At 32.6% G+C, this 22,900-nt stretch overlaps 2 protein-coding genes across 2 annotated transcripts; one reads left to right on the top strand and one right to left on the bottom strand.

The window, feature by feature from the left end:
• Positions 1 to 13,995: 13,995 nt before the first annotated feature.
• On the bottom strand, positions 13,996 to 15,088 carry LOC112792500 (probable transmembrane ascorbate ferrireductase 3). The gene is made up of 3 exons (XM_025835765.3): positions 14,871 to 15,088; positions 14,729 to 14,777; positions 13,996 to 14,630 (listed from the first exon to the last, which is right to left on the bottom strand). Exons 1-3 carry the CDS (start codon positions 15,000 to 15,002, stop codon positions 14,173 to 14,175), a joined length of 639 nt encoding a protein of 212 aa, XP_025691550.1. The 5' UTR covers positions 15,003 to 15,088; the 3' UTR covers positions 13,996 to 14,172.
• A 3,829-nt stretch (positions 15,089 to 18,917) lies between these two features.
• On the top strand, positions 18,918 to 22,452 carry LOC112792499 (protein TRIGALACTOSYLDIACYLGLYCEROL 1, chloroplastic). Its single transcript, XM_025835764.3, has 3 exons — positions 18,918 to 19,619; positions 20,988 to 21,134; positions 21,254 to 22,452. Exons 2-3 carry the CDS (start codon positions 21,091 to 21,093, stop codon positions 22,272 to 22,274), a joined length of 1,065 nt encoding a protein of 354 aa, XP_025691549.1. The 5' UTR covers positions 18,918 to 19,619; positions 20,988 to 21,090; the 3' UTR covers positions 22,275 to 22,452.
• The last annotated feature ends 448 nt before the right edge of the window (positions 22,453 to 22,900 follow it).

The following is a 22,900-nucleotide window of genomic DNA, read 5'->3' as shown; positions in this document are numbered from 1 at the left end:
GTTTTTGGTGTGTTGGTTTTTTTTATTTATTTTTTCAATCATAAACTGAGAGGGGGCATAACTGCATAAATCTGAAGCTGAATAAATTCTGTGCTTCCCCTGCCCTGTCTTTTGGTCTTCAACACCATTAGTGTTAATGATGAGGGTATGTGGAGGAGAAATGTACATAATCTATTTCCTTTAAAGAAGTTGAGTTGTCATAATCTACTTTTGTGCACTTAAAGAAACAAATATACTGTGACGAAGGTGCAGGGAAGAAAGCTGTTTGACATGATTAGTATTATTTTATTATCAGTGTTGGTGGATGGAGCATAAAGGAGGATAATGCTAAGCAGCCACTTTGGCCTACATATTAATATTTCTTTGCTTACCGATGATTGTGGCTTCTGCACCACCACCTTAATTAATTAAGAAGATTAAGCAGTGTTTTTGCACTTGCAGCATTGGAACATGTTCACAAAAGTAGATAATGAAAGAGAATCTGAATACTTTCTTGGTTGCAATCATATCAGTACTGTGTGGGTGTGGCATTTGACCTATCAAATCAGATTGTATTTCATATGGCTTTTATTCTTGATTTTGACAATAAATCTTACATAAAATATTTGTTAATTAAAAAATACTATTTACTTATTAACATTAGTCATTAAAATTAATATATTTAAATATAAATATATATAATTTAATTTATTTTTAATATGTATTATATATTTTTTATATATTTTATAATAATAACTAATTTTAATAATTAATTTTAATATACGCGTACATTGAATATTCTCATTGAATTGTGGTACTTAAATATTAGTGGTATTCCCAATGTGATTAAAATAATGCTCCACCATAGTAACAACATTGAGTAAACTATTGTTTTTTTTTTCTAATATTTATGATAAATTCAAAAGTTGTTCTTAATTTTAAATTATCTATTTGAATTTTTAACGTTTTAAACTCGTACTGTTAAGAATATGTTAACAGTATAATATCTCAACTTTTTAATTATGTTTATTATTCAATAATTAATTAATTAATTAAATTTATAATAATTTAAATTTTAATTTCATAATAAAAACTAAAAAATAATACACTTAAAAAATTAACATATCTAATTTAAAATTAAAAAATATCAATTTTAGTAAATTTCTAATTGAAAATAAATAAATTTTTAAGATATAGATATATAATCATAATTAATTCTATATTTATTAAATTTGAATAATCTTTTACTATATGAAAAGATAAAAAAATGGCTTTGAGTTCGGTATAAAATCAAATTTAAATTTAATTAAGTAGATAAATTTGTTACAAGTTTATAGTAGAAAATTATGCTATAATTAATCAAGCTGACATACTAACAGTATTTCGTAAATATATCTCAAGCTGCTGTTATTCGATTGACTTTGTTAAAGTTCGTTTTAAAGGTAACTCAATTCTTTATAAATTGTTATCTAATAAGTATTTCCATATTTCAAACGTAGAAAATTTTATAGGTTTTACAAAATGACAATTCAGATTGAAGATTTATCTAAATGCGAGTTAGATTTTCATAACGTAATATGCACATACCTAAGAGCCATTTGAGTCCTTCCTTTCTCATTCTATTCTTCTTTTTTATACAAAAATGCTAAGTATTATCTTTACCGATTGTCTCGTATACTTTTTCCACTTTATTATTTAAAAAAACTCTTATCTTTTCTCATTTTCTTACTCTCATTCTAAATTTTTCGCAAAACTATTACAAATTCTATTCATATATTATTTGAGAGAAGGTATTCTCTCTGAACTGTACTAATAATGATGACCAGGAATATGAAAACGCCAATTCTTTTCTACAATAAAGCCAATATGAACTTAGAGATTTGCATAGGATTCGTATCTTCTGCAATCTCAATATTTATATCGAGTAAGATGTTTCTATCATCATAACTCATCATTTATTTATTTCTCGTATGTTTTTATTTATAGTTTATAATTTATCGGCTTCTAACCAAATTTTAATCATCCTGAATTTTAATCTCATATATATACTTAGAAGAATGACATCTATTTCTTAACTAAAAAATCATACCTACATCAAAATACACATAAAGTGTGGCCATAGAACAAATTATTTTTTCGTTAATAATATGCCTATTTAATTTACATTGAAAAATATGTAGAATTTCTACGAATTTTACTGAAAATAGGGATTTTATACTATTTTTTTATGTGTCATATCTTAAATATTTTTTTAAATATAAATACTAGCATTACATGTTATAATATGATGTTTTTTTATTACATACACATTAAGTATTATAATAACCATCTTATGTGTATTAAAAAACTCAGGAAATGATCCATCATTAAAGGACCCTAAAGACAAGATAATCGGAGTGATTATTTAGTAAGAGAAGATGATTGACAAGCTCTTGGAATAAAAACCTCCAGTAAAGAAAGGAGGCTCCCATAAATTTTATACACGGTTTGAGTTTAATATCCTTCCAAGTCAAAGTAATATTCAAAGAATGTTTAAGAAAAAATAAGATCAATTTCATGCATTGCAATAGAGTTTATGTCAACAAGAGATTCTTTTCAGTTCAAATAAGGAGAAATTAGGAGAATGTCAAGAGAAATCAAGTAAAGGTTATTGTATGTACATTCTGTATGATTTAACATAGACATTTCAATCATAAGTCACATAAGTCGTAACATAAGTAAATGAGAAACATCTAAAAATCACACCACTCCAACTAACAAGAATTTTTTAAAATAGTAATAGAACAACATTGCATCTTTATTGCTTTTATTTTTAAAACTCGAAGTGGCCGAGATGGATACGATGACACTATATAGATAAACTATTGAAAAACCTTTGTTTCTTATCCCTCTCCCAATACTATCTTCAAGAGCAATAAGTTATTTGATTGAGTTAAAAAGACCACTACATTATAAGATAATTAGGACTTGAATATCAAAGACATAGACATAGAAGATCAAGTACTTGCTCAAATTTATACTAAGAATGGAAGATAAGCGATTGTTTTAGCCATAGTTATACAAGGTGAGAGAGTTAGAATTTTTTATATATAGTGTTTGATCTTTATTGAGTGACTACAATTATAGCTATGCTGTTTAATTTTATTTATATAATTATTTGGTATGAATAAAGTTTGTTATTATTTTTGTTTTTATAGTATCTTCTGTGTTAGTATTATTACTAGGTCCATTTATATTTCCCAACTAGTAATAATTCTAATGATTAAGATTGTCACTATTTTCAAATGGCTTTAAAAAATAAAAATTGATTATCCACTATTTTTTATTTAAATTATTTTATATACAGATTTTATTTCAAAAATTTTATAAAAATTTGAATATTAACAACCAATATAATTCAAACAAAGCTTAAGCCTAGTTTAAAAATATTAGCGAATTAAATAGGATCAAATATTGGGGATAAAAACGATATATTACTCTTAGAGAAATTATCAAATCAAGAAAAATAAAAGTAAATTTTAATGGAATGAATTGCATTACAAATTTAAAATTTTTACTTATCATAGAATATTTATAGAATGACTACTAGATAAACTTTTGGAAAAAAAAAAGAGCATGATACATATACATAATACTTTTTTAATATTTAATTTAAATCATTTTTTAACTTTAAAATAAATTTTAATTTTATTCTTTAATAATATCAATTTTTTAGATACATAATTATTCAATTATTTTTTAATCATATCTAAATAAATTAATCATCATAAAATACTTGTAGAATAACTAATACATAAATTTGTGCAAAAAAAAAGACCAAATAATTTTTTTAAAAATAATATATTATCTTATTCCTAATATTGTTATCTTATTTAAATCATCTTAATATTGTCTTACTAAATTCTGTTAACAGATTTTTAACTGCATATAATATCGAGACAATTTTAAAAATGTTAAAAACAATCTTATGTTATCCCAAACGTTATCGACAAAAATCATACTTTCCTCTAAAAAAATTTTCTTTATCTTTTTATTTGCCAATCACTAACACTAAGCTAGTTGTGTCAGACTCATGGTGATTCTCAACCCTCTCCAAGTGTTTGGAATTGTGAGGAAAAATTAGAGCTAAAAAAAAAGAATTAGACTTAAATTAATTTATAGGTCAATTACATATTTAAAAGTCACTAAAAATAGAACAATTTTATTCTTATTTGACATTTTTTTCAAGTTGGGAACGCATCATGACTCAATTTAGTGTATATGCTGTTAGTAGCAGTGGCAGCAGCATGTCACGGCCTTGGACACACTCCAACACTACCGTGCCGGCACTCGGACTTACTCAACCTCTTGAGCTAAGACCAAGTCAGCCTAACCCTCAATACTTAGCAAGAAAGCTAAGAATACAAGAGAACACAAGAGAAAGGAAGCTTTGGTGGAAGAACACTTTATTGCTCAAGTGTGGTTACAAATGATTCACACCCACCTTACACTAACTCTCATCTCCTATTTATAGCCATCCACATTCTCAATGGATGGTTAGGATTAAATCTAATCAATGGTCTAGATTAATCATCTAGAACCTTCTTTATAAATATCTATCCTACCACTACTTTCTAAATACTTCTAGATTGTTCCATACAACTCTTCATACTTTTATATCAATCCACACTCTTCTAGAATATTCCATGATCTTCTAAAGTCTTCTAGAACCTTCTAGGGTATTCCGGGACCTTCTAGAACATTCTAGAATGTTTTGGAACCATCTAGAGTATTCTCAAATACTCCAGAAAACTATACAAACACTGTTAAATCTAACCTTCTAAAAATTTACCGTGACATTCTCCCCCACCTAATGCGCAGACGTCCTCGTCGCGTTCTGTTCATGATAGCGCTCTAGGTGTTCTTGGAATTGCCACAGATCTTCACGAGCTTTCCAACTAGCTTCAGTTATCGGGAGCCCTTTCCACTTGATCAAATATTGAATACTTGGTGGTACCCCTCTTCGTCTCACAACGCGATTAGCTAAGATCTCTTCGATTTCTTTATCGAATGATCTAATCACCACAGGCGGAGCACGACTCGAGTCACCTCTACTCGGTTCATCTTGGTCTTCATGATATGGTTTAAGCATACTCACATGGAAGACCGGGTGAATCTTCATAGAGGGAGGGAGTTGTACTTTGTAAGCAACCTCCCCAACACGTCCAATGATCTCAAATGGCCCTTCGTATTTGCGGATTAAGCCCTTATGAACCTTGCGAAAGGCTTTGAATTGTTGTGGAAGAAGTTTGATCATTACCTTGTCTCCCACTTGATAGCTTGCATGCCTCCTCTTCTTATCTGCCCATTTCTTCATCCTCTTGGCAGCTTTGTCGAGGTAAGAACGAGTGACATCTGCTTGTTCTTCCCATGACTTAATCATATGATAAGCTCCAGGGCTCTTCCCTGAGTAAGAGGAAGAAAGAGAGTGAGGTGTAAGCGGCTGTTGTCCAGTCACAATCTCGAATGGGCTCTTCCCTGTAGACTCACTCCTTTGCAGATTGTATGAGAATTGAGCAATGTCTAGGAGTTTTGTCCAATCCTTCTGATTAGCGCTTACAAAATGCCTCAAGTAACACTCGAGTAAGGCATTCACTCTCTCAGTCTGCCCATCGGTTTGAGGATGGAAGCTTGTTGAAAAATGAAGCTCCGACCCAAGGAGTTTGAACAGCTCTGTCCATAGTCGTCCTGTAAAGCGTGGATCTCGATCACTAATGATGCTCTTAGGCAATCCCCAATATTTCACCACATTCTTGAAGAATAGTCGCGCTGCCTCCTCTGCAGTGCAGTCAGTAGGGGCGGGTATAAAGGTAGCATACTTCGAAAATCGATCCACTACCACGAGAATAGATCCAAACCCCTCAGACTTCAGTAAGGCAGAGATGAAATCTAGAGAGACACTTTCCCACGGTCGCTCTGATGGAGGTAGAGGTTCCAACAACCCACTTGGTGTCTTATTTTCAATCTTGTCTTGTTGGCACACAAGACAAGTCTTCACATAGCTCTCTACTTCATCTCTCATTTTAGGCCAATAATAAGAAGATTCAATGAGTGATAAGGTCCTTCGCTGACCTTGGTGACCAGCCCACTTGGTGTCGTGGCATTCTCTTACCAAATTCCTTCTTAGATTTTCCCATTTAGGAACGTATAGTCTTCTCCCTTTTGTGTAGAGAAGGTCGTTTTCTAGCCAAAATCTTTTGGTCTTACCTTCTCTAGCCAACTCCACCAACTTCTTGGCTAATGGATCGTGATGCAACCCTTCCTTGATGGAGTGCACAATATCTCCTTGAACCATAGAAATGGCCGCCAACTCATCTTTGTGACTCAGCGCATCTGCTACCACATTAGTCTTGCCTGACTTGTATTCAATCTTGTGGTCCACCTTCCTCCTAGGTGGTAGTTGTTTTGGCAACTCAGGAGGCATCACATCCTTATTTTCTTCAAGGACTTCCTTGATTTTAGGGGGAACAACTTCTTCTTTAGACGTTGACTCCTCTTGTAGCAAAGACATCATCTTCTCCTTCTTGAAATCTTTCTTGAGTTGCATGGTTGAGAGCATCGGAATTCCTCCAACTTTTGAGATTGTAGGGACCATGCATGGAGACCCTTTCTCCATGACGCATACTATATTGTAGTATGGCATAGGTATTATATTTGCCTTCCTTTGCAAATCGAGGCCGATGACTATTTTAAAATCATCCATGGGTGCTACTGAGAAATCCACAAGGCCCTTCCAAGAACCAAGAGTCATCTCAACCCCTTTTGCTACTCCCTTAAGGGGTTCACCCTTGGTATTCACGGGTTTGAACCAGCCATTCTTTTCGGTGATCTTCAACCCAAGCCTCTTTGCTTCATCAGGCGTGATGAAGTTGTGTGTAGCACCGTGTCGATCATAGCCATGATGGGTTTTTCATTGATAAAGGCTTTGACATACATCAAGCCTTTCTTTTCTGCAGTGCTTGCCTCTTTGGCCTTCACAGTATTTATGTGTTGGATAGATCCAACACACTCAGTTACTTGAGTTTGAGCTTCTTGTTCCTCAGCGATAGATGCCAAAGTCCCTAGCTTGGGACAATCCTTCATTTGGTGTGGTCCCTTGCACACGAAGCATCCTCCTTTGGGCACGAAAGCCTTCTTCTTTTCTTCGTACTCTTTCTTTGAAGAGTATTTTCCTTCCTTCTTGGTTGAGAAACTCTTCCCTTTGTCTCCCCCACCTTTAGCAAAACTAGGCTTGGAGGAAGACTTGGGTTTAGAGTCTCCCCTATGATACTCAATGAGTGATTCGGCCACCACGATGGCCTCATCGACATCCTTAACATTCCTTCTTTGTAGTTCTTGCTTTGCCCAAGGTTGGAGTCCATCAATGAAGAAGAACAATGCATCCTCTGATGCTAAGTTGGGGATTTGAAGTGTGAGAGTAGTAAACTCCTTTACGTAGTCGCTAATCGTACTCTTGTGCTTCAACTCCCTCAACTTCTTCCTTGCTTCATAAACCACATTCTCAGGGAAGAATTGTCTTTTCAATTCCCTTTTGAAATCTTCCCATGTGGCTATGTTGCAAGTACCCTTTTCCATATCTACGCACTTTCTCCTCCACCACAAAGTAGCATTATCAGAAAGGTAGAGAGCTGCAGTGCGTACCTTTATTGCTTCTTCGACCACCCCTTGGCCTTCGAAGTACCTCTCCATTTGCCATAGGAAGTTCTCCACCTCGCGAGCGTCCCTTACGCCCTTGAACTCCTTTGACTTGGGAAGATCAATCTTTGTTGTCTCCTTTATAATGGTTGGTCGAGATTTCGCCTCCTCGAACCAAATTCGAACTTCCTCAAATAGCTTTAAGGAGTTCTCAAGCTTCTCTTCAATTTGGAGCATGCTTTCTTTGAAAGCATCTAGTTCTCCTAACACGTGAGCCTCGAGGGTCTCCTTATCATGTTCTATCCTTTGGAAACGCTCATCCATAGAGGATAGAACATTCTCCAACACAGAAACTCTCTCTTCTAGGAAGTTAGAGTCCTTACCTCTAGGCTCACCTGAAGAACGGATCTTCTTGCCTCCCCATTGAGAAGGAATAGCATCCCTTCCCCTTTGAAACTCAACATGCTCCATGGTGACATTAGAAGCCATTCCCACAAACCACTTGTGCTCCCTCTCGAACCTTGCTCTGATACCAAATTGTCACGGCCTTGGACACACTCCAACGCTACCGTGCCGGCACTCGGACTTACTCAACCTCTTGAGCTAAGACCAAGTCAGCCTAACCCTCAATACTTAGCAAGAAAGCTAAGAATACAAGAGAACACAAGAGAAATGAAGCTTTGGTGGAAGAACACTTTATTGCTCAAGTGTGGTTACAAATGATTCACACCCACCTTACACTAACTCTCATCTCCTATTTATAGCCATCCACATTCTCAATGGATGGTTAGGATTAAATCTAATCAATGGTCTAGATTAATCATCTAGAACCTTCTTTATAAATATCTATCCTACCACTACTTTCTAAATACTTCTAGATTGTTCCATACAACTCTTCATACTTTTATATCAATCCACACTCTTCTAGAATATTCCATGATCTTCTAAAGTCTTCTAGAACCTTCTAGGATATTCCGGGACCTTCTAGAACATTCTAGAATGTTTCGGAACCATCTAGAGTATTCTCAAATACTCCAGAAAACTATACAAACACTGTTAAATCTAACCTTCTAAAAATTTACCGTGACAAGCAGCTAGCATTGCTTATAGTGATTGGAGCTACAAATAGAATCAGAATATGAACGAAGGAAAAAGTAAGCAAGGAAGGGATACTGCTACAGGTGTGTTGAGAAATCAGGAAGTGAGAGTATGCATCCAAATCCAAATAATGTAACAGTATCGTATGTGAACAATCCAAAATTAAAAATATTATTTATATATAAATATAAATGTGATTTCATTTATTTTTAATATATATTTATATTTTAATATATATTTTATATTAATAATTAATTTTAGTAATTAATTAGATATATATGAAATCTAGAGGTTGGTGAGTTGAGACTTACCGCAGAATGCGAGTGAGTTTGCTTTCATGTAAAAATAACCGGTGGGGACCACTTTCTAGGTAATGGAATCAGAAGTGGGGCAGGGGCAGTTCCACCAACAAAAGAAAAGAATATATTATAAGCCCAATTAGAAATTAAAAAAAAAAAAATCCATATGATTTAGTTCATTAGACGAATTTAACTATTATTTATTTTTTGGTTTGCACCAGCGTATCCATCAGGCCGGAAGTCCAATAAATAATCCCTCGAGTACTGCAGAGACACATAAAGTGGTACTAACAGTTTTTTTTTTTTTTTTTTTTTTGGTGAACCTCTTTGAGGAAGATTTTGATTCGGCTAAACGTTACGTGTGAATTGTAACGATCATGCTTGGGCCGTGTTTGGTGTGGGTTTTTTCCTTCAGAATTGCCCTCAGGGCTCCTTTGTTAGGCCATACCCTTAGGCCCACAAAATATAAAAAGGTAATGGAAAAAAGGGGGAGCTTTGAGGCATTTTTTATGGCCTCAGAGTGGCGTAGGAGCTAGGCATGAGGAGAATGGTGATATAAGTGCATTCCTTGGAAGTTAAGGAGATCACAAAAAGTCAACAAGAGTCCCAGATTCATGATACTCTCCTAAGAGACATTGTAGAATTTAAGAAGAGGCCCTGGCCTCTAAAATTCCAGCATACGTTAAAAGAAGATAATTCTTGTTGGATAGCTAAATATCCACCGCTATTTTTTTTTGTTTATAGTATATTTTAGTTTGATAGACTAAAGAATTAATCGGTTATGAATTAGAGCTTTATTTAAGAGTTTATTATTGGACAATAAATTACTGTACGTATAAAGTGAAATTTAAATTTCTGACACTTATTTAAACAAATTAATGAACTAACCACTAGATTAACCCAATTTAATTTCTACACCAAATTAATTTCAAATGGAATATGCTCCCATAAGTTAGTTTTCATTTTTAGACTTAGGCCCGTTAGTTTATCCCCAAAAAATAACAATCTAACTATAAGGGAGTAAAAGTCACGTATAATGGGAATACCAGAAAAAAGTCACGTATAATGGTGTACAATGAAAAAAAGTCACATATAATTCAAATAACAAATTTAATCGTGAATTTTATTTTACAATTACACTAGGAAGGCAAGAGGAATCTAAATAATATAAATAATAAGCTATAAATTTGGCCTAATACAAGAAAAAAAAATAACAAACATTCTTCAAATTACTTAAATAAAAAAAATCCACACAGTTATTTTAAATAATTAACCATCATAAATCCTAATTTACTAAAGCATTTCACTTAAACACCCTCTTCTCTCCAAATCGTCTGCCACCTTCTCATCCGTCGAACACCAATCTCGTGGTATCTGAAAAATTTACGATAAATCCAAATCTAACAAATAACTATCCAGGTAGTTATTAAAATAACTATCTAACTATCTAATGAAATGAACATCCAACATTTGTTAATTATATATACTTAAAATTAACCATCCTTGTAAGATTTACAATAACTATCCGTCAACTTATTAAACTGAACATCCATCAATAGACACGTGAGGAGAAGGCATGGGTGCGGCTGTGACTGCCGGTGGCGTCGGACGGCTGGCGGAAGGGGTGCAACGACAAAGGGGATTTAGAGAGAGAGGCCTTGAGTGCCCTATGAAATGCAAAGCCAGGAAGACTGATGGCCATGAACTTTATTCCTAGATTTAAGATTGTGTACAAGTTGTCCGCTATGCCAAGGTCAACGTGATCATGATCATGAAAGCCAAAAAAAGATGGTGGTGAAAACCTTGAATGCGAGCTTCCTCATCTCAACCAGGAACTCAAAGGGTCTGTCCTTGTTGCTCAACTCATGGAGAGTCTTAACAGAAATATCCTCTATGAGACCAACATACGTGGACAAGGCGTCATGGCCAGTCATCGAAGCAGTGGTTAGATGGCGAAGACACTTGCACTCAGTGTAAACCCCGTATAATTAATAAATAATTAGTCAATAAATTAATTATTAATCAAAAGAATTAGAAAATTAAATTTTATTAATCCAAAGAGGTAGAAATATTAAAAATACGAATTTTGGCAACCAAACTAACAGGCCAAACCGATTGAACTGGATCCACATTGAGTCCAAGACCCAACCCAACTCACTAACACTCATGAGCTTCAGCTCATTTTTCCCCTCAATCACATTGAATCACGTTGAAAAGGGGAAAGAACAAGGAGAAAACCTCAAAACCCTTGCTTCAATTACAAATTTACATAATTTTTAATCCGAAATTTCGATCGCCGCATCATTTGCAGCCACGCGACCACCGCGTCGAGCTATACAAAGCCCACTAACCAATTTGGTAAGAATATCGCAAATTCACCCTCAGTCTCTCTTTCTCCCCAATTTCGAAAATTGAACTATTGGGTAAGGAGGTTTGTGGTTCTTTTGGTGATTTAGGATCAAATTAACTTAAGGAAATTAGTGGTCTTGTTCAATTGATGCATGAATAAGGTGAGAACCCTCAAACCCCATATGAATTGTCAGTTAGTAAGCTTTGATATTGATTATAGTGATATGTTATGGAAATAGATTGAATTATATTGATTTGGAGTTCATTGATGATGTTGGGAGCTTGATTTTGGATCTTGGTGGCTGGAATTATGTTTGGTGAGGCATTGGGGCTGTGAACACTTGAGGAACGGTGAAATTGAGGTGTTTTTGGTTTAGGGAAAAATGGTCAAGGTATGATTTTGATTTCTTGTATATAATATATAATGTTTTGTGAAAACGTAGGCTAGACAACCATAGGATAGATTGGAATGTGTAAGTATGTTAAAGTTTAGTAACCTTGATAGAAATATGGAACTATGTTGAGAATGAGTTAATGAATGATAATATTGTTGATTGTTGATGCTGATATTTGATGATGATAATGTATTATGATGATCATGAGTTATATTGTTTGGATTGTTGGATTATGTGAAAGGAAATTGAATGTAATTGAGTGATTGGTTGAAACGATTGATTTTGAGAAAGAAGTTTAGTAAAATAGAGGTTTGGCAATTCTTTTGCAAAAATAAAAATTGACCGAATTTTGGTGGGTCATAACTCAGCTTTCAGACTTTCAAATTTTTCTAAACTTGTTTTAAAAGAAATTAGGTCCATGAAATTTACGTCATTCGAAAAACGAACTAAAAATGATTTTTAACGAAAGAGTTATGCGCGTTTGAAGTTTGGTGTGTGAAAGTAAAATCTGCGGAACTTAGCAGCTTTTTAACCTTTTTGGAGGACTCGCATACGCGGACGTTTGGCCCTATCAAGACGTCTCGCGTACGCGGGTGTGTGCATGCGTACGCAAGAGGGGAGTTTTTTAGGCTCGCATACACGGGCAAGTTCCACGCGACGCGAGACCTGCCCCCTGTCCAAGGGGTTTTCGGGTACGCGAACAATGGTCGCGTACGCGAGTTTGGCAAATGACACCCCACGTACGGGAGACGTAGCATGCGTACGCGGTACTCTGTTTTTGGAGAAAAGTAGATTTTTGTGATTTTAAACCATTTTCTAACTTCCAAATCTCTATAGTTACCTCTTTTAGTTCCAAATTTAGTTTCTACTCGTACGGAGAAGGGTGAACCTTGAAAGGGTGTTGACTTGGTGGCGAAGAAATATTGTGAAGTGGTGATTTATGTTTGAGAAGTGCTGAAACCCTGAATATATGATGAATGATGGCTAATATGATAATGAACAATTGAATATGAATGATTATTTTAGCTTGAGCACTTCTTTTTATCTGAGATACGAGTTTTCCTAGGTAGATGCAGTGGCTAGCCACCACTTGCTCCAGGTTGAGACTCGATACTCTGTTGACCCTATGTCGCAAGATGTGGTCAGGCACTTTAACTCCCTGAAAATTCTCCCAATGAGATGAATTTGATGATTGATTGTAAAAGTTATGCATTGACTCTTGAGAATGCGCGCACGGAGGGACTGTCTAAGGTTAGCTACCGGACATGTCGAGTTTGACTACATAATCGACAGATGAGACTCATCAACCATAGGGCAATTATACATCATATGTATTTGTCTGTTTTGTTTGAATTTGCATTATGTAAGATTACCTACTTGATAATTTATACTTAACTGCTATATGATCTGTTTATGGTGAAATTGGATGTAATCCTACGTAATATGAATGTGCGTAATTACTAAACCTAATTTTTAAAATTTTAAATTCTAAAATTAAATAATTAATTAGAATTTTGTTTTTTAATTTTTAATTTTTTTAAAAATTTATTATTCATATTGTTCACACACAAAATTATTTTTTCATATTTTCTCTTATCCATTTACAGTTTTTTTTTTTAGAGAATTTTCTTTTGTAAAAAAATTTAAATCACTCTTTCATCAGTCATTTTATATAGAAATACGTATTTAACATATTATAAATTTTTTTAAACAAATTTAACTATTCTATTATGACAATTTGGTTCTTCTAATATATTATTATTTAACTAAAAAATATATTAATTAATATTTATAAATATTAATATACACAAGTATATAATGATCGTTTATTTTTTAATGCACAAATAATTTTAACATTCGTGAATAGTATCAGAGCAACAATTATGTTAGGTGCATAACAAAATTAGCTACTAATATAAAAAAAAAATACTAGAGTGCTATTAAAATTTATTATTTTCTGTTATTACTTTTAGTTATCAAATATCAATTTAATTTTTTTAATCTAGTAATCTAACAACATATAACAACATATTTTTAACTCACGCTTTTAAATATTGATAGCTAATTTTTAGCCAAAAATAATAAATTTTACTGATTTGTTAATATTTTTTAATATAAAATATATATTAGAATACAAAATTTTTATTAAAAATGAGTTAAACCGTATATATATTACTCATACATAAATATAAATTAGTTAATTTTAGTAATTGATGTTGATTTATAAATAATATTTTTGTGGGAGCAAATAGAGAGTACAACCTTGATTCTTAAAGTGCAAGAAAGTAACCTCAATCAATAGTCGAAATAAAAACAAATGATACAAGCCATTTCGGGTATATCCGAAGAAAGAAATTAAGAGAAAATGGAAATAAATGTCAATGGCCATAATGAGCCAAACCAACTGAGATATCGACAAAGACACCAAACAAGAGAATTGCAAGGGCGGTGAAGTTGATCAAATGAGTCTCTCTCTGGTGCGGTAATAGTTTCAACATTGCATACCTATTCATGAAACCCGTCATTGCAGCACATATTGCCATGTACAACAGTGCTCTACCGCCAGCTATGTGCCATGGAGACATTGAAACTCTTGATTCTCGAGCTCCGAACATGAACATTAGTCCACCAAGCCACTGCAAGCCGAACAAGCAGAAGGTACCAAGGCCAATCCATGAGTGCAGGCTGTATACATCAACCAAGTTGACCATATCATGGTACTTGAACACTGCACATATACCAACAATTCCAAGTACTATAGCAATCAAATGAAGCATTGCATGAATCGTCTTTCGTGTTGTCCATTCTATTGTTACCATGTGGTGTGTCATTATCGCTGCTCACATTTAGTTACCAAAATCAGCCAATTAATCAAGATATACAACACAAGAACAAAAGGGAGATGATGAGAAAGAAAGAGAGTTAATTAGATACCTTGGCCAACAAGGAAAATGAACCCAAAGTACATCAGAAAAGGGTGAACCTGCAGGGCAGAGTTACGTTGAGTTAAGCATGAAATGGAATGTGATTATTAACCTTTTCAAAATCTTAATAAAAACCAAGAGAGTAGTGTTACGTTGAAGACGCGATCAGGATCTTCAGAATCATACTCGATTCCGCCGCGGTAATGCAGCAACCAAACAAGCAAGAGGATGAGGGCAAGGAAGCCAAACAACTGTGCTAAAGCCAAGGTACTGCTAGAACGCATCGTGTTGGAAGATGATGGAGAATTGAGATTTCAGAAGCCAAAATAAACAATGTTATGCTGCTGCTTCTGCTGTGGTTCAGTCTTATTATAGAGTCTTCCTTTTGATAAAGTTCAATAATCAATAAAAGAAGGAATTGCTTGATCTCTGGTTTTGGAATTTCGAAAACTTTGTGCTTTAGCTAAGCATCTTCTTCTTCTAAAGCCAATTCTAGTAACGTGTAAAGCATATTCTTCTGTCAGATCATTCCATTTTGTCCTTATGTAATTTATTTCATATTATTCATTGGTCGATTAGTCGTATTCTTCTAAACAATTCTGGAAAGTAAATTTACATAGGGATTAGTAGTAGTATTGATGAGTTGCAGATACATTTATTGCTTCAAATAAATTATTAGTTTCTTAGCTTCCGTAAAAGAAGAAAGTAACTCACAAAAATGATCGATTGCTTAACAACTAGAGATGTGAGAAATACGAAGGAAAGGAAAAGAGAAGGGTAGCTATGTTGGTCAAGAAAGGAATGGGGATCCGAGATACAACTTTTACCAGATTTTTTTTTAGTTTCAAATTTTTATTAGCACCGTATATATATAAACAATTATGTTATTTATACATTAAAATCAGTCACTAATACAAAATATATATTAAAATATAAAATATATATTACAATAATTTAATCAATATATATATATATTTATATACAAATATATAATAGCTAATTTTTATGTATAAATAACATTTTTTATATATAAAATTCATAACTACTTTAGTATAGTTCAAAAATTAGAGATAAATTACAATTTCTTGTATATTATCACGTAATAAATTTAAATATATCATATTAGAAATAACAGACTAAATCGGAGAAAATATTTGTATATTATTGAGTGACTAAGTGTATGAAATTATACAATATAAAATGGTATTCATAGGTATTAAGAGAATCGTAATAATAAAGACATAATATACTATAATAAATATTCAGATATACTATATAATTCTAATTGATCCTAATTATATTCTAACAGTATATATATTTAGAATTTAATTTTAGTGCACTATCAGTATAAAACCATTTTTACACATGTATCTAATCACATAATATTATATTAGCAAAAATAACTACTTTTTACATTAATAGCGTAGATGGTCATCCAAAAAAATAACTATAAAATATTTTACGTTATTTGTGTATTAAAATTAAACTCATATATTTAACATATAAAATAAATTTTTTATATATTTTATTTGACAGGTATAATGTTTGAATTAAATTTTAAATAATTAAATATTATATTATTTTATTTTTCATGAAATTATAAAATTAATAATAAATATTTAAATAATCTTAAAATATATTGAATGAAGGTATTAAAAATTTATTCTGATCTAAACTTTAACTATATATTAGATAAGTTAAATATACGATTATTTCATAAATACAACGGTGTAAAATAAATCAATTATGCAATAATATATTAGAAAAAGTAAGTATATAAAATATATAGAATTTTTTAAATAAAATATAATAATATTTTGATATTTTTGTCAAATATAAATTTTATTTTTAATTATATAAAATATTTTGAATTTTTTATAATAATAATTAATAGCACATACTAGTTCATACCATTTCTACACTGTTACAAAACATACTATTTTTACACTAATTTTATATATATATTAAGAATAAAAATATAAAATTAAACAAGTGGACATGTTATCGTATTAACTAAAAAAAACCTTAAAAAATCAGGTGTATAATAATAATAATAATGCGCAAATTAAAAAAAGATGAAGTGACAAAAGTATTCCTAAGAAACAACTAAAAAATAAAAAAAGTAAAAATTTAACTAGATTTTTGTCTATTTTTACAGAACGCAAAATATTCTTTGTTCAAAAAATATTTTTTTGGAGACTTTATCTGTAATTTATGGGGTTTTAAATTCTCATAAAATTATGACGACGACTACTACTATAATACCATCATTTTTTTCATCCTCATTATTATTACTTTTATCTCTATTATTTATATTGTGTAATCATATTTTATCATGGTCATTATTTTCTCTATCATTATTATTACCAATACAAATATCATTAACATTAATATTATTTTTTTATTCCTTATTTGATGCTATTTTATTTCTTTAAAAAAATTTCGTACTGCAATTATTTTTTTTCTGTGATATCATTTTAAACAATGGTCTTTTTTCAAATAAACACCATCGATAAAAAAAAATTTAAAATAAATTTATTAATAATTTATGATACTCACAAATTACAAATAAAACCGCTTTTTAACAAAAAAAAATCGGATTATTCTAAAATAAAAAATTAAGAATCGAAATGTTTTTTTTTTTTTTACAGAAAATGCTTTATAGAAAAGCCGAAATTAGATCTTTACTCCTAAAAAAAAAAGTAAAAAATACACTGACTACACATAACGAAAAATCGTGTTAAGACGAGGCAGATCAGCAACGACGACCTAGCTAATTTGATGGCATTGGTAATTTGACTACTCTAATAAGTGAGGCGGTGTTGATCTTCTGACGAGGAGTAACTTACTGATCATACTAAGGTATATATTTTCCTTTTTTGGGTACGAGAGGAGACTGGTTCTGTTGTGTATTGTTATCTTTGCTAGATTTTTTTTGCCTCACGAAGAACAATTTTTTTTATCAGTTTTGTAGTTTTGAATATGATTCTTTAAAATTGAACTATCAAACCAATTAAACCCAGCTTGGTTCAAGTGGATAAAAAGAACCTAATGGATTGAATGAAGTATTTTTACATGGTAGATAAATATACACTATTTTTTTAATGGGTTATGGATATACAACAATATTAAGTTTGTTGGTCATTTATATTCTTTTGTTGTCTTAGTAATTTTTTCTGTAATTATTGCCGCCAGATGACACCTTATTTGCCATTATGACATTGTGTATCATGTGACGTGGTCCTTTTGATGACACAGCAAAAAATAATTATCAAATTATTGAATTTGTTAAATTAGAATTAAAAAAAGATTTACAAGTTATTACGTTTTTTTATTTGTTTCCTGTCATTCTCAACTTCCAACAGAGAATAAATAAGAAATTATTCATTCTCTTCTTTCATGATCTTCGTTTTATGAGATTAAAAAAAAATTATCTCTCTAAACTTTCTTCGCGTCTCTCATAATAACTATTTATAAACTTTAAAGTATCAAAATGTCACAATCTCAACAAAGAAATAATATATCTCGTGAGTGATCGTAGTGCTCCTTTTTTACGTTGAAAGATAGAAAAAAAAAAGTTTGACTACAATAACAACAAGTATCTATATGTACTTAATGCAATGGTGTTTGAATCTGCAATAGAATGAGTCCAAAAAAATTATTTTTTTGTTATCCGTTATGGAAGGTATGTGATTTTTTGTTATGTTTAAATGATAAATGTTATGTATTTTATATGAAAAAGTTGAAATTGTCTTCGAATTTATAAATGTAAAAAGTTGAATTGAGGTGTCATTATTTTATTTAGGTTGATAAAATTGTTAATGCTAAAAAAAATTGGAAGATTCATAAGCAGAGTGAAAAAAAATAAAAATCTGTAGAAAAAAAGTAAATAAAAAGTGAAAAAAAAGATGAAAAAAATGTTACAGATAATTAATAGTATTAACGAAGAATTAAAGAGTATTAGAAATTGGATTTTATGCGTATGAAATTGCATTGAAAAGGAAGGAAAGAAACGTTGGAACTTATAAAATTTTTTGTTTTAATTTAATAAATTTAATAAGTTGACAATTATTGTTTAGGGAAAGTATTAAGAGTTAATGGGTGTATAACGTGCACAATAAAAATTTATGGAATATTAGAGATATAATTATTAGTGTTATTTTTTATTATCAGCTAAAACTTTTGGGATAAGTGGTATTATGACATAGTATTAAAGTATTAGATCTGAAAGGTTAAGAGTTCGATTTTTGGTGAACCCATATTAATCAAAGATGTTTATTTTGTAACTCAATACCCCATTGTATACATTATTTTTAAATTAAATTCTTAAATTAAAGTATTAAACTCTAGCCGATTCGATTGAATCAAAAAATTATCTTGGCTAAAAATTCATAAATAAATTAGTGGAATCGACAGTTAATTGATGAACTGCTTTCACCAGGAAAGTTTTTTAAGATTTTCGGTTTTCAATTTAAAAAAAAAAAATCAGAACCACCCTCATTTTCTCTCCCTCGTCTCTCTCTCTCAAACGATGAAACGAAACCCTACGCAAACCCTATCAGAAGCTCAGACTTCGGAAAGCCACCACTATCGCCGCCGGCGGTGACAGCCAGCGGTTGCCGTCGTCGCCTCTCGAAGGTCTGCACGGATCTCTTCTCTTGGATCCGCTTCTCCTCGACGTCGCTGAAAGGTCAATTCGGAGCTGTTGGCGTCGCCGTCTCTGTCCTCGCGTCAAGCCAGTCTCCGTCGCCGTCGTTGTCGGCCCTGAACTCGTCGTCTCTGTCCTCCTCGTGAAGCCTCTGTCTTCGAGCCCCGTCTCCCTCTCTCTCTGTCTCTCTCTCTCTCTCTGTCCGAGCTCACTTCCCTTCCTCCCTCGCCGTCACTTCCCTTCCTCGCCGCCGGTAAGCACAGCTGCTTCAGTTTATGTTTGCTTATTTTGTTAATTTTATTAATTCTGAGTTGCTGTTTTTCTTTTGTTAATTTTTGCTTATTTTGTTAAATTTTGAGGGATGATGGTTGATGGTGTTTTGTTAAATTTTCCGAAATAATTTGTTATTTTGAGTTGCTGATTTTCTGAAATAATTTTGTGTTCTGAGTTGGAATTGTTGCTGATGTGATTATGAATTTACTTTGGATTCTTTGCTTAGTTTTTCTGTTTTTGGATTCTCTGGCTTTGGATGCTGAGAAGTTTTTGGATTCTGAGTTTTTGTTGAATACTTAATTAGTATTGAGGATACAAATGTAATAGAATAAGATTCGGTTCAAGAAAGAGTGAAAGAAGAGTAGTTAGATTCTTGATTAGTTAGTTATTCTGTTTCAGGTCAATAGCTTCCATATATATAGTGCAGACTTTGTATTTGGAAGTGTGATTCAGTTTTTAGTTCAAACTAATATGATTCGTGTGTATTGATTCTCAATAATTCTGTTCTCAATTTTAAGTCTTTGAATTCATTTCTTTGTTTCTTAGATCACAAGAATTCCTCTCTTCTTTCTTCTGCTCATCACCATTCTGCTCTGATTATCTTGGAGTGCTTATCTTGATTGTCAAGCAATTGAGCTTGATCTTCTACAACTAGAAGTCTTTGTTGAAATTTTTTGTGATTCTGAATTCTTTGTTGCTGATGGTTTGAGTTCTTGTGTAACTTTGTTTTTTCCATTGTTGCCGAGTGATACTTGATTATTAGTAGTTATTGTTGAATTCTTTTTATTCTAAATTTTTGTTGCTGATGTGATGAGTATTGTTGCCAATTACTTGATTAGAACTTAGAAGTTAATAAGAAATTTTTTATTTTGTGAATTTTTAATGATAAATATGACCAAGTTATTATGTAAAATGGTAAAACTTTGAATTTCATTAGTTTAGAAAACATTGAATTTGAATATTTGAAATTGTATATTGAATTTTTAATGATTTTATTGTATATTTGATTAAACCGGTTCAATTATGGTTCGACCTTGGTTGGACCATTGAACCATTGAACTTGTCACTTGACCAGTTTGGTTCTCGCAAATAAACTAAAGTCTACATAGGCGCCAGTTTTGTTCTTCATATGTTCAATCTATGCTCCACTGTTTAAGATGGAAAAGATGTTTTATTAATTAAATCTCGGCTCTCAAGTCTCTCTACATATTGGAAATAGGAAATATCTTCAAGCTGCTATAATCCATCCTCCTGATGGCAGACAGATTTACAATCTTGCTGATGCATTATTATTGTCCATTCAATCTTATTATAAGTTCTCATCAAGATCTTAAACTGTGTGATACAGATCTTAGAGCTTTCACACTATCATTGGGGCTGCATTTGTTTCTCTGATGTATGATTGGATTAACCTCAGATTCAAACGGTGTTTGTAACTCAAGGATATCACCATGCAAGCAGCAACTTACGGTTCTGTATTCTGTTTCTCTCACAGGTTCGAACTTACTCTTATTCCCTGGTCCCTGGTTTTATGCAGCTTGAAACAGTGTCTGCTTAGTGCTTTGTGCAAATTATGTTAGATTGATTCTAAAATGGTATAAAATTGTATAACAGAAACTTAAGAATAAATGCACAGACAAGTTTGGTGAAATTACATGCACTGCATCCCTCTCAGCTTGATCGGAAGTTTGAACGAAATTTGGGACCTCATATGCATAACTTTCCCATTAATAGAAAACCAAGCAGATTGTATGTGCTTCCGAACACAAATGATGGCCACCCTTCTGCTTCTACTGTGGATGATGGAATGAACACAAACCATGCTCCTAGTGGCACGTCCCCAACGTTTCTCAGCAATTGGTCACCTCCAAGGTACCTGTGGAGGGGCTTGTCAGTTTTAATCTTGGCAGGACAGGTAATAATGAAGACTTTAAAGGGAAAGGTTCATTGGAGGAATACTCTTCAACAATTGGAGAGAGTTGGTCCAAGATCAGTTGGGGTATGTCTCTTAACTGCGGCATTTGTCGGCATGGCCTTCACAATTCAATTTGTTAGAGAGTTCACTAGGTTAGGATTGAATAGATCTGTGGGTGGAGTTTTGGCTCTGGCTTTCTCAAGGGAGCTAAGTCCTGTGGTTACATCAATTGTGGTTGCTGGACGCATTGGAAGTGCATTTGCAGCAGAGTTAGGAACAATGCAGGTTTCTGAGCAAACTGATACATTGAGAGTTCTTGGTTCAGACCCTGTTGATTATCTTGTAACACCAAGAGTGATAGCCACTTGTGTTGCCCTACCCTTCTTGACTTTATTGTGTTTTACAATAGGGATGGCATCTAGTGCCCTCCTTGCTGATAGTGTTTATGGTGTGAGCATTAACATAATTTTGGATTCGGCTCAGCGAGCTCTTAGACCATGGGATATTATTAGTGCAATGATCAAGTCTCAGGTTTTCGGCTCTATCATATCTATAGTGAGCTGCGCATGGGGAGTCACGACTTTAGGAGGCGCTAAAGGTGTTGGAGAATCAACAACTTCAGCTGTAGTTATTTCTCTGGTTGGGATCTTCGTTGCTGATTTCGCTCTTTCTTATTGTTTCTTTCAAGGAGCTGGAGATCAGCTGAAGAATTGCATTTAAACAATTAATGGTATGTCTGCAGATTTGCTCATATGTAAAATGTGAATAGCTTATTTGCTTGATATGCTAGCATGCTCTGATCAATGTCTTTTCTTTGAGAGCTGCAATAAAATATCTGTACAATTGTATCAGTTATTCAGTTGCATAAGTTATCATGTTCTTTTCTTTAGCCGCCAAAGATCATTTGAACAACTCCCATGTCTGTTTCTGCTCCATGCATGGACTTGACCTTCCATTATTGCTTAGAAAATGAGAGTGGATTTCTGGATTTGTTGCTTTAGGGTGTGTGTAGTTGGAAGAATTATAAATAATTCTTAGGAATTTTAAGATGTGAATGTCATATTTTCATGTTTGGTTTAAAGTTTGAAAAGCAATATCCAAACAAGTTTGATTCTAAAGAATCAAAATACCATTATTTCAATTTTCACCTTTTCCTGGGTATATTTGATTTTTATATGAAAATGGAATCTGCGTAATAAAATAATATTTGAACCACACACACCCTTGTAAATAAATTCCAGTGGCAATACTTTTTTCAGGGAGTAAGGAATGAGTTCCTACCTATGAAGCACGGACATTTCGCTGAGTTGTCGTGTCCGCGTATCGGACACATTTCGGACATGACA

The sequence above is a fragment of the Arachis hypogaea genome, chromosome 13 (genome assembly GCF_003086295.3).
Source record: "Arachis hypogaea cultivar Tifrunner chromosome 13, arahy.Tifrunner.gnm2.J5K5, whole genome shotgun sequence".
Classification (NCBI taxonomy): domain Eukaryota; kingdom Viridiplantae; phylum Streptophyta; class Magnoliopsida; order Fabales; family Fabaceae; genus Arachis; species Arachis hypogaea.
This window is presented reverse-complemented; position numbering and strand designations above follow the sequence as displayed.